Here is a 16,475-nt window from a genome sequence, read left to right as displayed (position 1 = left end):
TCCATTTCTCTTGCGCCGTAACACACGCCACTATTAGGTTATTCAAATTTGCGTTAGGTCCTTGTGAAGATAGCAAGAAGTGAAAGTTCGTAGTGAAGAATGCACCTCTTGCCACAAATCACGCCCCAGCCTTGATTCCGCGCATTCAATACGTTTCTCTGGTGAGCAACCTCACGGAACAACTAAGACGCCAGATCGCGACACTCGTTTTAGAAGAGGCTGCTTTTCTTTGGTGATGGCTTTAGCATGCTGTTTGTTTTTAATTAATTTTTGTCTCTTCATTAGCAGCGGTAGTTGCTGTGCAAATCCCCGTCCGTTCTTTCCGTTCGCTTTTTCACTGACTAAGTGTCGGTAGGGGGTGCTGCGTCTGCTTATACCTTAGGATTTCAGATTTTGAGCCGACCAATTGCTTCGCACCAGCATTTATTCTATTCCGTGCATCCTACCGCAACACGCGCAGCTCCAACTGCTGCTCCATCAATGTGCAGAACAAGGAAATGTGTAGCTTGAAAGCGTCTACAGGAAGAGATATTGCGAGAATTGGAACTTGTACGTGGTGCAGCTAAAACAAAGTGCGCCCACGTAGGTCCAGCAAAAAGAGGTGAAAGAATTCGCTATCTTACAATAAATATATAGTTTGATGCACGATGCAAGCTATAGCCCTTGTTTTATATGAAATATTTGGAACGTAGGTTATGCTGTACCCTACATGGAACCGGATTAAGAGTGCTGAGATGGAACACTTTGAAAGAAATACTTTCCCAGGAAACAAACGATGATCGGTATTGCCCAATAAACGCGGGCGCTGCAGGTGACGTGAGTATATTGAAAGCTACATTCTGGAACGCGACCACCAACCTTCGCCTTGCAGCACCGCGTTGTATATAATTCGCGGCGAAAACACGTGACCTCGCATGCCTACCGAGACATTGGCTTTCGTGGGACTTGTAGCCGTCCTTGCATCCACAGCGGAAGCTTCCCGGTGTGTTGATGCAGCTGTGCTCACAGTTGTGTCTGCCTGTGGCGCATTCGTCAATGTCTGCAACGAGAAGAGGAAAGTTTTTTTTTTTTTACCTCGGTTCTTTGAAATACTTCTGTTCGGTTTGCCTTGGTTAGGAAAAGAATAGCTCATTTCGGAGACACCGAAACTTGTCGAGCGCTCTCCGTGCGTGGCAATTATGCTGTTAATGCGTATCAAAGCACGTTTGCTTTGACGCAGTGAGGAGAACCTAACCGGGCTGAAGTTCGTGGAGGGCAGTTGTTCCTTTAAAAGACCGAATAAAGTTATTAAACGAGGGATATTTAACGAATGAAACGTATAGGACCCTAGAATTGTGACCCAGCGTTCCTGCGCACTGTGGCGTCAACAAGCAAACAAAAGCAAAGAAAGATGTTTTACGTTGATCGCAAGAACCAGAGACTCAGTGCACGTTTGCATAAAAGTCGAGGCAGAAACAGAATGAAAGAATAGTGATAAAATGATTGACGCGTACGTGCCAGTACATGCCTCTGACCAGACCTCAGCATGTATGGTTGACCGTTTAAATTGACCCACAGTCAGTTACTGTGGGAGAACCGCCCGCAGCTGTGCTGACCGGCAGCGATCGATGCGTGCTTGTTCTGACCTTTGCAGGTGACCTTGTCCTCGGCTAGCACGTATCCAGGCTCGCAGGAGCAGATGTAGCTTCCGTCCGTGTTGACGCACTTGGACTTGCACGGCGGCACGCTTTGCTCGCACTCATTGATGTCTGCGCAGAGACGCGCACATTACCGACACAGTATCGCTATCGCTCGCTCACTCACTCACTCACTCACTCACTCACTCACTCACTCACTCACTCACTCACTCACTCACTCACTCACTCACTCACTCACTCACTCACTCACTCACTCACTCACTCACTCACTCACTCACTCACTCACTCACTCACTCACTCACTCGCACGCACGCACGCACGCACGCACGCACGCGCGCACGCACTCTTGCTCGCTCTACAGGCGTCCGCATTCGAGCCGGATTACTTTTTATATTTTGTTAGTGATATTATCTTCATATGTTGGTGTAAATATAAGGAGAGTTCAAGAGAAATGTAACGGACGAGAAACGTCGAAGTAAGGTCAATGACGGCACAATGCTCTATGGCTGGCGGTTCCAATAAGTCCCCCCGAAACTCCCTCACTGTCTTCAGTACCTTCAAATCGCACCTGGTTGGCCCTCCAGATTCTTGAGCGCCATTGAAGTCACGACAAAGAAGTATGTTTTACTCCCCTAGTTTAATGTCTGAACACTGCTGAACGCTCGCATTCAATTCACGGCTTTCTATTCGCAATATACCGCTCGAATTTAAGCTAAGGTTTCATTACTCAAAAGCCGGAAAATCTTTCAGGTATCAAAATTTTAACGCAGTTAGACTGCCAGGCACTTTCTAGCAGGATTCTAATTATTAGAATTTGGGTTTAGATCTCACCGATGCACTGCTTGCCCGATGCGTCAGCCTTGTAGCCCCGGTTGCATATGCACCTGTACGAGCCCTGGGTGTTGACGCAGCGGCCGTTCTTGCACAAGTGAGGCATGAGGTCGCACTCGTTGATGTCTGCACGGTGGGAAAAGGCAGGGTACCTGGACGTCTGCTCGCCTTCGAGGCAGCCTACGCCAAGGCACTCAGAAATACATGCCAAGTCCTGCCTTGTCTCTCACATTCCCAAATAATGTAAAATTATGGCATTCCTAAGTGCCTTTCTCCTCTCGCAAGAACTAGGTGGCACAACTAGGATTAATTTAAGGTGACTTGAGGACAACTCAATTCAATTATTGTTCTAATTGAAGAATGCTTCTCTTGCTCTTTCTGGCTGTGCTGAGGGTTGTCCGGCATCGAGAGACACATTTATCGGCGAGAAAATAGGATTTTAAAATCTTCTCGCCAGTCAATTCAAATTCATGACGTCCTCCCCGAAAAGGACGACGGGTTGTCATCACTTTGAAGTGGATGGAGGTGTAGCGTAGCCTCTGAGATCCGCGAAGAAAATGGGTTTCGACGCACACATTTTACTTGCGTAATCGATCGGTGATGGCGAAATCTGTATTTTGTTTTTTCGATCTTTTCTAGCTTCTGAAAGCTCCGGTTTCGGTAACAGTGGTCTCTGTGATTATTACGCGGTGCCGTATCAATACAGGCCAGCTTCTAATTGTTATCAGTGTCCCTTTAAACGCCGGCGCTGCTGTAACACATATGGTGGTGAACTTTGCGACAGATTAGGAGTTTTGTTGTGTTTCTCAACGCTATACAGTGAATACACTGAGGTACTACGTATACATCAGCCACTCTGCTTCTTTGAGCTATATTGGTGAAGCAACCAGGAAAAGTAGAAAATGCTCTCTGTGACGGCCGCTATGGCACGAGCGCCAAGAATGAACTGCTAACAGTACGTCTTGCTGCGCTACAAAGGCGCTTTGAATATACAGGCCAACAGCTTGCACACTGCCAATGGCTTTTTTCTCAACTGTAAAAGTCTATTGTGCACGTTTCATCGACCACCTGCATAGTCCGATACCGGCACCTGGAGTGCTGCAGAACTGCTACTGGGTCTGACGCCAGTATCGTGCTTTTTAAAAGAAGGACACGCTATTTTCAACTACCTTTCGCGCTGTCTCTGTAGGCTATAGGCACAAAACCCAAGCGTTGTCGCGGCGTATGATGCGAATTATAAGACACAGACATAATTCATTTGTCCCGATGCAATGTAGCGTACCTTGTCCGTCTTTGTTGAAACCCGTTTCGAATGGACACAGCTGGCGGTATTCTCCTGCACAGAAATGCAGAAGCGAGCATAAGTAACAGATGACAAGTTAGTCAAATCAATTTTATTATCGTTAGCCTTTTTCATTTTTTTAATAAGGAAAGATTTTCAGCATTTGAATCAATTTTAGTAAACCCGCGGGCCTGAATTTTTTAAGAAACGCGGAAAACCTTCCCAGTGAGTACTCTGCAGAGGCGTCTCATAGTCGTACTATTCAATAGTGCTTGTTTCCCTTGTTCATTGATGAAGACGAACAAACGGTTTCGGAAGCGTTCTATAACACAACATACTGTTGAGCCAGTCGGGCTTGCTGACCATCGCAAGGGTGGCTAAAACTTTGGAAGCAGTATAAATATGAGCTTAACCAGCATCGTTAGCGCCCATGCTGGGCGACGATTACGTTATACGGTGAAACTCATGAACAGTTGGAAATGCAGTAGCGTAGCAATAAAACGACGAGGCCCTTTCAAGACGATACCCAGCAATTCTGGACAAAAGCATTTTTTAGCAGGAAACCGTTTACGAACGCAATTTTTTTCATATCATGTAAGATTTCACTATAACAATCCATATATCCGCAGATCACACGACGGCTGTCTTGTATTTTTTTTTATGCTCACGTTTTTGCTATCGTCAAAAGCGTTCCCCATTGGTTTTCTACGGCAGTCTTAACTGCTCGATGCGATCGCTGGAAACACTTTAAAAGGAAGCTTTTGCAACACATCAGAATAATGGGCCATTACCGTCAATATTTCCACAACAGTGTCTTACAAGTTTCCAATTTTCAAAATTTTCGCCCGAGAAAGCTGGACCCATTGGAGCACCGCTTGCGCAGTGCTGTGAGCGACATCGCGTGCGTGAAAAACTGGCGCCCAACGCGCACGGCCCAGACTGGCCTAATGGAGGCGGCCACTGACTCGTGTTCCAGAGTGGACAGGGCTCGCAGCGAGGCCCCCAGGCGGTTCCGACGCCGCAGCAGCAGTCCTCCCGTGACGACTCGCCGGCGGCAGCCCCCGGGCACGACGACAAGCTCACGTAGCACTGGCCCTGCCTCGTGTCTGCGAAGAGGCGCGTGTCACGTGCATTAGGAGCAGTTGCGAAGTCTCTTGCGCGCGGAACGCACGCATGGCACAGTCGCAACCAGCTCAAGCGACATTTGAATCGACGGCCGTGCATGTAATCTGGCACCGTAATTGCGAGCTGAGGCTATGCACGAAAGACGAATGTCCGTTGAAAACTCTAACTGCACAGCCAGCAAGACAATGTGAACGACTTCTTTCGTTTCCTGTTTGTTAGAACAGCAAGGCAAGTGTCACAGAGCGCTGGAATTGATGATATGAGCATTGTCCGTCTTTCGAACGGAGGACAGACTGGATAGAGGCGCAGTTAAGTCCATGGAAGCATTGTCTGTGTGACATGAACATGGTGATACAGTGTCATCGGAATAATGGGGCGCACTTCCATGTCAGAGAGAGAAGAAATACTTTTTACTGCGGGAAACAAGCTTCCTTCCTCGAGCGACATTGCTCTATGTCGAATAGACTCTGTACTCACAAGAATTGCTGATACGCGTGGGATGCCATGTTTTTCACTGCGCCGCGCCATAAACTCAAATGGAACTTCATTACAGGCGAGGAAAACACTGAAGCGCTACTTCTGATCCGCCTATGAAAACTGACAGGTTGGCGGAGAAGGAGGAAAAGGAAAGGCAGGGAGGTTAACCGGAACATTAGCCGGTTTGACCCTGCACGGGAGGAAAGGGGTGATGGGATAAAGAGATGAAGGAGAAAATATAGTAGCAGGAAATTGAAGCCACTATGCAAAGCCAGCAAGCGTTCGGTAAAGGCACAGCCTATCGTGCAGGCCAGAAGTTCTCAAGGAGTGGAGCAGTGCCTTGGAGGCCTTCACCGCCGACGATCGCCGTGGTCAGTGGTCGAGAATCTTCCGGTTGGTTTGCTGCTGAACGCATGATTGAAGATGTACAGATGTTTTAGGAACGCAAGCTGAAGCACGCGGGATAAAGACAATGAGTCTGAGGATGGCGTCAATTGATGTCCGCGATAGCCTCTCCTGGTCTTGTGCTCTATTCTCGCTCCCAGCGCTCTTGAGACAGTGAGTCGGCACTTGCAGAAATTATGTGCAGGCACGGCGGCGTGTTCTATGTGGTGCATTATTAGACTTACCGAGGCACTGCTTGCCATCGCGGCTTGTCTCGAAACCTCCGTGGCAGACGCAGCGGTAGCCACCGTGCGTGTTGACGCAGTCGCCGTGCTGACACACATCCAACTCCTCCCGGCACTCATCGATGTCTGCCTCGAACGCAGGCATACGGGGAAGAAATAGGAACAAAGAAAATTTCGCCGTCAAGTTTGTGGTCCAGAATGAAGTAATATTTTTATTCAGGGCTCGCCTCGCACAAATTGCAACATTGTATCGCCAAACTCCTCATTGAAACTAGCGTTAGAAATGAGAGGTCAAAGGAATAGACAAGAATTATGGGTTGAAACTGGCACCTGTAGATTTCATGTGACGCTCGCAACTCAATCCGATGCGCTGCTCGTTGTATATTCAACAAGTTTATCACATAATAGTTTCATGATACTAAGTCTCAAGATTTCACGCCATGCGAGTTGAAGCTGCAGCTTGTGCCAGCCAACAAACGGTTTGAATTTTCAATACCTGACGCACGGAAGAACGGTACGTAACGGTACGTGACTGGCTCGCGTCCATGGCTTCGGCAGTTGATACAGCACGGCGTGTACAAGAGCAAAAGTGCAGCACCGTTCATGGAGCGTTGAGACGCGCGAGAAGCTTTAATAATTAAGTACAACACTTTATGGTGCCTGCTATATATCTTCGGTTTCAGTGTCAAATTGTGAGGGCAAGCCTATTAATGCACAGGTCTCAGAACGGAGAGTACTTTCATTAAAGGTAGCGGAAACCGAGCGCTCATTGCCAGCAAGCTATACCTTGGCAGTCATCCCCGAGGCCAGAGGAACGCATGCCGTCGGGGCAAACGCACTGGAAGGTGCCCACCAGGTTCTTGCACGCGAAGCGGCAGCCGTGGTTGCCCGCCGCGCACTCGTCCAGATCTGCGTCAGGCGATAAGAATATCATCAGGTTGCGCGAATGGTTAGTGTCCCTATTTTTCATAACCTTTCACGCTCACTCCAGTTACACCTCTATATTTTCAATGGGCAAGTCGCCCATGTCTGCTTTGTGCCAACTTTGGAGCCATTAGCCAGTTATACCTCGTTTCCTGGAGCTTTTGAGCACGGAATTCTAAACTATAAAAAGTTGCTTTTGTTTTCAGTGTGCAGGAGCTAAGGTAAACGGCAACGGATGGCACTCTAACGCAGACAGTTAGTAAGGATGGCCTTATGATCTTACACGGAAACATAGTTGGATTTCCCTACCCACAGCTGATGTTAATATCTTCCTGAGACAACTCAGGACGCCAGATAAACTACAAAGATATTTACTTTTTCTCACACCGCATGGTGCAGCCACTCTGGTTTTAAACTGAGCAGCGCCGGCACAGTGCTCATCACCGTCCCTGCAGTGCTTTGCACAGACACCGGCGCATAGCGTATGTCCGCGCATACCTTGGCAGTGTTTTCCGTCGGGAGCCAGGGCGTATCCGTAGGGGCACATGCAGCGGTACGAGCCGGGCGTGTTGTGACAGCGGAATGCACAGCCGTGCGTGTCCAGCTGGCACTCGTTCACGTCTGCGAGGAAGGCAGGAAAATATCCTTACGAAACGGTGGGAGTAGAGTGGCAACGCTCGAGAACAGTGGTGCTGTCGAGGGAAACACCGTTGACCTCACCAAAGGTCATCACTTGCATATTCACTTCCGTTTCTTCTGCGGTTTTACGGGTGGTTTGTTCGGAAGTCTTTGACGCAAAACTGAACACGGAACAGTTTTAACAGTGGAGAAACTTCGCACAGCAAGACAGCGAGTTTTTCTCATGTATGTGCACAGTGCACTCGTGCACGTATATACTGTAGCTCCTATTGCAGAGTATGACGGCGTTGTCGAAGGAATATTGCGTCGGAGCCGGGGCGCGCACATGTGAAGAAGGAAATGTTATCATAATGCGCTTCTTACATGAGGCACAGATTCGAGCCTGTCCTGTCAGTGTTCGCGCCTGTGTCCTGTCTGTGCTCCGAAATATCTTTCGACATGCATCAACCCGCCCAAGAAGCCGTTTTGTTGAGCTTTTCGAAAAAGTATGACATCATTTAGGATGCGTGCAGCAGTAAGTCATGCTTTGAATGAGGTGCAGGTGGTATATTCTGTAGCGGAGAGCGTTTTACTCTGTACCTTTAGTCTGCCGACGTGTTTACACTATTTTTCAGCTTCATTCTCTTTTCCGAAGTTCACTGCACGACTACGAGCAAGTGAAGCGAGGCGCCACAGGTTGGGAAGCATGGTTCGCGTACCTTCGCAGACCTGGTTCACTCCCGGAGCGTATCCATCGAAGCAGCTGCACTCGAATCCACCAACGGTGTTCGAGCAGCGGCCCCTGCCGCAGACGGCCGGCTTCTCGGAACATTCGTCCACGTCTGCGCGGTGCCACCAGGTCGGGAGGGGAAAACATACTTCATGTCAGGCAGGCGGACCTCACTATGTATTTCGAGCCAGGCTATCAGACGCGAATCCAGGCTGTTTTCTCTAGGCTTTGCAGTATGAGAAGGCAAGTCGCCCATGTTTGCCTTGTGCCAACTTTGGCGCCATTAGCCAGTTATACCTCGTTTCCTGGCGCTTTAGAGCACGGAATTCTAAACTATAAAATGTTGCTTTTGTTTTCAGTGTGCAGGAGCTAAGGTAAACGGTAACGGATGACACTAACGCAGACAGTTAGTAAGCATGGCCTTATGATCTTACACTTGCGCCTCAACTTAGACATACTGCGTTTGAAATTGCTGGCGACGTCCGTACAAGATACAAAAGGCTGATGAATACATAGGAAGCATTAGGTGTAGTAAATTGTCGCTTCATTATCTTATTTCCAGGATAGCATGACAAACATTTTTCTCGTAAATCATCTACGGCAATGCGCGGACGTTGCATTCGAATCCTTGGCATTAGAAGGGTGACCCACCGACGCAGCCTCGGCCCGACGTATCCAACTTGTATCCCGGCTCGCACTCGCAACGGTAGGAGCCGTCCGTGTTGATGCACTTGCCGCTCTTGCAGATGTCGGGCGTCATCACGCACTCGTCGATGTCTTCGAAGTATAAAGAGAACAGGATGTGGAGGGCGACAAAAAATAGAAGTCGGAACAATATGAACTTGTATGACAGTGTAGTAGAAATCAAATTTTCCGTATTTTTTAGCGCGACTCAACAGGCGTGTGTTCAACAGCTGCCTAGGATAACTAATGAACTACACTATGAGCAAATGAACTACGCCTCTGTGACTACACGCTTTCGCTGCGTTGAAATGTGGGCGATTCCTCTCAGGTTCTAGACTAAATGAGCAATTTTTATTTTCACGTAACTAACAACAAGGACTGTCGTATAACTAAAACCGAGAAAACGCAAAGCGGATCGCTTTCGCACTGGACACTTTTATAACTGGGAGGATTTTACTGCTGAAAATTCGAAACAGGTCTAATTAATTCCGATTAATATTCGGCGGGCTAGGGGCGGTATTCGGCGAGCAACGGATCCAGCTATACCTTACCACTACACTATTCATGCTTTGTCCGTTACAAAAGTTTGGCTACCTGGAGGTACGCAAAAAAAATAATGAGTTCAGTGGAGTGAAGCTGTCGTACAATCCGCATTTTTGTGTGCGATTGGTGCGGTGCACCGCTTAGCTAGGGGTGACATGGTAAGTTTGCGAGAAACGAGAATAAAAAAAAAAGGTAGAATTCCAAAGCTCTTGGGTCATCTAGCTTTGTGCAGTTGAAAGTGTTAACATGCACCGATCGCCAGTCGGTGCGTGTTAGCCTCTGCGCGCACAGCCAGCGGCTCTAGTGTCATTCATCGGCATTGCATCTATTTACGCTTTGTTAAGGACAAAACTGTATCTTTTAGCTTTACGCTTAGTTTGACAGCGCCGAGGAAAGCGCTCAATTATCGAGGTAGCTCGATAATTCGATTACAAGTATAAATACACGTATAACGTGCATCGCCATCTGAAAACGTAGCCCCGAAGCAGAGTGTAAGCAAACAACTCTTATAGCGCAGCCACTGCTCAATAACGCGTCTCCAAAATGCCCAGGTGTTTAGAGCTGCGTCGACCATAACTTAATCAAACTCCCTGTTTCGTGCTATAGTTTACGGAAAAGTGGACGCTTACCCAAAGTGGCGCCGTCGACTTCCACGAAGCCGATGCCCAACGGACATAGCGCCCTGAAACTGCCTTGTTAGGCATCAACAAGAGAGAGCATCAATTTGCAGCTTGCATCGTCACGTTCATAAGAGTCGTGAATAAATTGAAAATTGCGCTTAATAGAAAAGGCGTCGAAGAGAAGGGAGACCTCTGAACAAGGTTTATGTTTGTAGGGTACTTCACCTTTCTTCAATATATGTACAGCCTTTATTGAATATTATTGTGAACATTATTGATTCGTTATGCTTGCTGTTTGCGCTTTTACACTGATGTGAGGCGCAAAGGAAGCGTTTTCCTGGAACTGACTCAAATGAAGAATTTTTCGCATACCACCTGAAATAGTTCTTTGCCTTAATGCTTCCGTCAACAGGACTTAACCTTAAGGATAGCGATAACGATTGCGATCACGATAAGCGGCTCGCATATAGGTCTCACGGATTAGGCCACGTTAAAAAAGTGAAGGAAATGATGTCATTTACCCACAGTCTTGACCTTTTCAAACTTTATTAACGATTCTGATTCAGAACGAATATTTTCGGCCTGAATAGCATAAATGGTCCTCAATAAAGTCAAGTCCTTAGCTTTGGAATGATACATGCCAATAGGTAATTTTTTACACTCATGCACACAAATTTCCTTACAGACTGCCAAAATAACTGAAAACTGAAGAATTAAAACATCATAACATATGAAATCGACAGTCTAGGCATCGTGGAGTCATTTCTTCGAATATGCACATAGTGCATGGCATTCACAAAAAAAAAAAACAGTCATTAGTACTGGCGGCAAAATCAGTCAGCAGGGAAATGACAATGCTACGCAGCTCACTGTTTAGTTAAAGATTCCTTACTGCGCTCGCTAGTTGCCACACACACATAAAAAAAAGCATCTTATTGGCAAAGTGAAGAATGCTAAATTCGCCTTAAGCGAAGAACTTAGCGATAGATATAGCACCCAGTGAGAAAAAGCTGCGAGTGCGCGCATAGTGTACACAGTTGTGTACGAAGCGTCTTACAGGGTTAACAAGACCACAAGACGGATGAAAAGAGCATGCTATGGTGGAAGATGCTATGAGCGACATCCCATGGCGGGCGCGTCCCAGGAGGTCGCGGGGCGTCAGCACTCACTCTCGGAGGGAGACGGGCAGCGGCTGCAGAGCGAGTCACCCCATCCGGCCGAACCGTGCATGCAGCAGCACTCCTGGCGGCTCATGTTGCCCGGCCGGGGCTCCGAGCACCTGTCCCGGTGGTAGCGCAGGAAGCACTGCTTCTGCCTCGTGTCTACAGGGACAGGAGAGGGAAATGGAGAAAGCCACGGGGTTAGGGAGCGAAGTACAGAGAGTCATAAACAAGGCGATATTCACAACAAAGGAATTATCCGCGATGGGAGCTCCGCAGTGCTTCTTCTTGAACTTAAAGCACAATGCAAATTGACAGCAGCCGTAATTTGATTGTAGCCAAAACAAGTTTTCCCCTAAAGCACCAGACTCCGTAATGAGCCGACCAGTGTAATGAGACACAATGAGGTCGCGTGTCGCTAATGAACGTACTCGTTAGAGGAATTCCTCGACGTCGGTTAGCACCGGGTAATTATCGCCCTGATATTGGTGGATGAATACTTTAATGTATATTCTCGTAGTTAGTTTTGTTTTGCCGATGGTTCCTGCTTTTTAACAATGGTATGTTTAAATAACTGCACGGATAATGTTGGCGTATTCGGCATAGGTTATTTCTCTTTTCACAGAAAGCTTCGCCGGGCAAGTGACCCAAAGTTTTTGCAAGGTTTCTCGCATGCTGTAGCATTTTCGCGCCTTTATTATTTTTTTAATACAATAATGCGGCAACCCATTTCTTTAATCTTTGTGCCAAAGAGGTGCTCTTTTATTGTGCTCGCGTTTAGTATGGCTGCTTGCATTGAAGTGGTTTATGTATCTTATTGGAGTTAGGCGATGTAGGATGCCATGTATTTGATAGCAACTCTTGCTTCTTCCACGCGTGGAAAAAATAGTGACTTAATTTCTCTCCTGTTCCCGACTCTCACTCAAGCACACTGATATGTTTTGGCCACCCAATGATCCTGCTCATCATAGAGGTTTCCACAACCACAGTTGTCTGTACGTTGACTCTCCATCTCTTAACATCACTGCTTATGCCTTAATCAATGCAGGACTCTTTTTGGTTGGTTTATGGGGGTTTAACGTCCCAAAGCGACTCAGGCTATGAGAGACGCCGTAGTGAAGGGCTCCGGAAATTTCGACCACCCGGGGTTCTTTAACGTGCACTGACATCGCACAGTACACGGGCCTCTAGAATTTTGCCTCCATCGAAATTCGGCAGGACTCTCTTTGAAAAACTGGTCAGTCACATCGCAGTGCCTAGCACTTGCAACAACCACCGTGAAGGGGAAAGAAAAGAGCAAATCAGCGCCTCCGTACCGATGCAGTTCTTCCCGTCTGTGGAGAGCCTGAATCCTGGCGGACAGGTGCACGTGAAGCTACCTCGGGTGTTGGAGCACACTCCTCCCATGCAGAGTTGCGGGATGGACAGGCACTCGTCCACGTCTGCGGAGGCCAACACACACACGACTCCGGTGAGGCAGGAGAGGAAACGCTGGGAAGTCCGAGCTCTTAGGCGGCGAACATGTCTCGATATTACGAATTCCTCGTCTTAACGTTTTTCAAGGCTAAACTGAATCAACCGGGCCCGCACCCACGCAGTGGCGGCCGCTGTGCGACAGCTCGAACCCTCTGGGGCAGGTGCACTCGAAGGAGCCCTCCGAGTTGCGGCAGCTGCCTTCCTGGCACATGTCGTTGTCGCACTCGTTGATGTCTGCGCAGAAAAAAAAAGAGGGTGTGAAGGCAAAAAAAAAAAAGGCGGAGTGCTGCAAATGGGTGTGCAGTGGCTCGACTATGCTGAAGAGTCGGACCACCGCATCCCGACGGGCAAGCGAAGCGCCGCTCGTGTCTCACCGACGCAGCTGCGTCCGTCGGGGCTCAGCTCGTAGCCCTTCTGGCATTCGCACTGGAAGCTGCCGATGGTATTCCGACAGCGGCCGTTGTGGCAGATGCGGTACTGCGTCCGGCACTCGTCCACGTCTGTCGTGAGGGATGGAGGGGGGGGGGGGGGCAAGAGACATTTACGTTCATTTTACTTAGGACTGCTTTAGGCCTAGAAACGAAAAGCTGCGAGCAAGCCTCACGAAGCATCTATTAATTTATTTTTTTCTGGAAAAGAGTCGGCATTTCTAAAGTTGTAAAAGCGGGCCTGACGATCTCTCATCTCTTTATCTTCGCACGTATGGTGAGGTAACCGACAACTCACCCGTGCAGTCGTTGTTGGGAGACAGCTGGAAGCCGGGGTTGCAGACACACCGGTAGGAGCCCGGGGCGTTCTGGCAGATTCCATTAGCGCAGATGCCCGGTCCCCGTTTGCACTCGTCATAATCTGCGGCAGAGGTACGCTACGGCATCTAGAAACATGCATAGAATGCACTGCGGCGTTGAAAATATATATATAGTAATTCCACTGCACTGCATTGCTTCTTCTACATGGCAGCGAAGAGTGTAAAGACTTCTGGCAGAGACATGACCGCTGGATTCGTAAAATAATACAGCGGGATCCGATAGCACTTGGAACCCGTGGCGGCGTGAACAGATCAGCTTCTCTGACCACTGCACGAGAGCGCTATATTATCGTCGCCGCCGATCACGCCTCGTGTTAAACCTTATCCTGAGTCTGATATCGACGCCGGACGTGCTGACGACCCGGCACAGCAAAGGCATGAGCCAACCAGGCTCAACACATGCTTTCTCACGTCTACTCGGTTTAACTCCGTTAGTACTCCACCACTTTTGGAGTAAGAGCTATTGGTACCGCTCAAATAAACTGACATCTGAGAAAATAAATGTTTCCTCGTACCAACACAGGTGTCGCCAGTAGGGGTGGCATAGTAGCCTGGGTTGCAGGTGCACTGAAAACTGCCGTCCAAGTTGACACAAACTCCGTTCTCGCAGATGCCTGGCTTCTCGGAACATTCGTCCACGTCTGAAATGACAGACATCTTTTTTTTCAGGATCACATTTTAGACCACTTGCCGGGAAAAAAGCCTTTGTCAAGCAGCTGCAGGCATAATTCAAGGCTGCGCCGACGTAAGCATTGCGGGTGACTCCATTTCCTAGTCTTGCGTCTGTTCTCACTTGTATATGGTGCACATCCCGATCAATTCAAGGAGCTTAGATTTCTCTTAATAGTTTCCCGCAGCTTTTGTATTCGTTACTGGCACTCAAAGAGCCAAAGGAAAAGAACCACTCAACCTTGGATCTATGAAGCGAGGAATGTCGGTACTGACCTTGACAGTCGCGACCGCTCAGCGATAGCTTGTAGCCGTCCGGACATTGACACTTGTAACTTCCAGCGGTGTTCACACAGGAGGCCGTCCCGGCGCACAGCCCAGGCGTCGTTTGGCACTCGTTAATGTCTGCGTAGTCATTGCACGGAACCAATGTAATAGGTTACGCAACATCTTGCATTTTGGAAGTCAACGCATGGGACAGATGGTAACGAGGACGGAAGTAGTTGTGGCAACAGAAGTTCGCAAAACAGGAACAGAAATAACCTGACTGGTTCCAATTTTTTCGCCTGTTTCATTAGACGCCGATGTGTTCTTGCTCTGTGAGAATGCTAAAATACTAAAGAGAGAGAGAGAGAGAAGCTGCATAACTTCAGGGTGTGACATGGGAGTTCCTCACTCAATAATGTCCGAGCTCAAATGGGGCAATATGATCTCACACAAATGTATTATTTCTACTGGCAACAGCGCTTTCTTAACGCGGTACAGACATAAATATTTTGGGTGCCAGTTTTTTTTCTTGATTAAGGCCTACGGGCCTAGTAATCATGAGAACAAGTGCGCAACACTAGTGCGCAGCGTGAACAATTAATTACAAACTATTTTGTACCGACAGTTTCCGTCTCTGTTAGCGGCAGCGCTGAAGTGCACCTTGGCGTCACGGTCAGCGGGCCAACCTGGCCTACCACATTCCTAATAATGTCGACATCGCTTGCAGTTGTAATTCATGTCAACAACCACTCGGTTCGGTGACGCCACAATAATTGGGGCAACTGCACCGTGACATCACTCGGTGCGGATGGAAATGCGGAGCGACTCCTCGGACAACATTCCAAATCAATTTAAATTATGTTCCCCTCAACGCCTGCGACTGAAACCTGCTAGAAGGCCATTAAACAAGTCATATAATTAGTTCGGGTTCGAAATTTTTTTCTATGCCATTTTAACAGGATAAAACGTTATTTATGCTATCACAACTGTCCCTGACGCCGCCCACGCTAGCCGTGGACATACTTCTGTGCTCGTGGTGTTAGGAAAGCTACAGGGCCTGTGTAACTAACTAAAACCTGAATCACTCGTGCAGTGTCTGGCACTGAAAGTTTTTGCTGCGAGGGCTGTTCATGGAACTTGTGGGACGAAATATGGCATGGGAGCCAATCTTAGAGTGTTTGTTTTTATTATTACCATTCGGCTGATAAAAGTACATCCTCTTTCACATGCCAGCACCTGCTTTACGAGACAAACTGCTTCTCGAGTATATCAGGCGGAACTGCGGAATCCTGACCTATAAACATTCTCGTGATATCACTAACAGCGTACAAAAGAATACGAACGGTGTCTGACCAGCGCTTCTTACGAAGTCTCCAGGTGAACACATACTTTGCGATCGCAAAAGGTAGCCACGCAATAAGCTTCATGACACATTACGCTGATTGTCCTGCTGCATAGTCGAACCTCGTTGTAACGAAGCGGTTTATAACGAAGTAACGGATATAACGAATGAATGATGATTCCCCTTGGAAGCTCCGTCAACACGGGCTACAATAAACATTCTCATGATATCACTAACAGCGAATTACTGATCCGGAGTTCCCGAGTTCGTACCCGACCGCGGCGGCTGCGTTTTTATGGAGGAAAAACGCTAAGGCGCCCGTGTGCTGTGCGATGTCAGTGCACGTTAAAGATCCCCAGGTGGTCGAAATTATTCCGGAGCCCTCCACTACGGCACCTCTTCTTCCTTTCTTCTTTCACTCCCTCCTTTATCTCTTCCCTTACGGCGCGGTTCAGGTGTCCAACGAATATGAGACAGATACTGCGCCATTTCCTTTCCCCCAAAAACCAATTATTATTATTATTTATTACAAAAGAAGACGAACGGTGTCTGACCAGCGCTTCTTACGAAGTCTCCAGGTGAAAAGATACTTTGCGATCACAAAAGCTAGCCACGCAATAAGCTTCATGACACATTACGCTGATTGTCCTGCT

At 48.0% G+C, this 16,475-nt stretch overlaps 1 protein-coding gene across 2 annotated transcripts in view; it reads right to left on the bottom strand.

Moving 5' to 3' along the window:
• Positions 1-16,475, bottom strand: part of LOC144125964 (fibrillin-1-like) — a 103,772-nt gene that overhangs the window by 16,548 nt on the left and 70,749 nt on the right. For both annotated transcript variants that reach the window (XM_077659810.1, XM_077659811.1), the window contains 18 exons: positions 14,490-14,618; positions 14,060-14,185; positions 13,463-13,585; positions 13,111-13,236; positions 12,851-12,970; positions 12,577-12,702; positions 11,270-11,422; positions 10,110-10,172; positions 8,905-9,030; positions 8,243-8,365; positions 7,404-7,526; positions 6,768-6,890; positions 5,982-6,107; positions 4,716-4,856; positions 3,751-3,804; positions 2,469-2,594; positions 1,626-1,748; positions 923-1,039 (listed from right to left, as the gene is read on the bottom strand). In XM_077659810.1, coding sequence (XP_077515936.1) covers positions 923-1,039; positions 1,626-1,748; positions 2,469-2,594; positions 3,751-3,804; positions 4,716-4,856; positions 5,982-6,107; positions 6,768-6,890; positions 7,404-7,526; positions 8,243-8,365; positions 8,905-9,030; positions 10,110-10,172; positions 11,270-11,422; positions 12,577-12,702; positions 12,851-12,970; positions 13,111-13,236; positions 13,463-13,585; positions 14,060-14,185; positions 14,490-14,618 — 2,148 coding nt within the window. The remainder of the gene's footprint in view (positions 1-922; positions 1,040-1,625; positions 1,749-2,468; positions 2,595-3,750; positions 3,805-4,715; positions 4,857-5,981; positions 6,108-6,767; positions 6,891-7,403; positions 7,527-8,242; positions 8,366-8,904; positions 9,031-10,109; positions 10,173-11,269; positions 11,423-12,576; positions 12,703-12,850; positions 12,971-13,110; positions 13,237-13,462; positions 13,586-14,059; positions 14,186-14,489; positions 14,619-16,475) is intronic.

Source organism: Amblyomma americanum, chromosome 3 (assembly GCF_052857255.1).
Source record: "Amblyomma americanum isolate KBUSLIRL-KWMA chromosome 3, ASM5285725v1, whole genome shotgun sequence".
In the NCBI taxonomy this organism is placed as follows: Eukaryota; Metazoa; Arthropoda; class Arachnida; order Ixodida; family Ixodidae; genus Amblyomma; species Amblyomma americanum.
The sequence above is the reverse complement of the archived record's forward strand: the minus strand, read 5'-3'. Positions and strand labels throughout refer to the sequence as shown.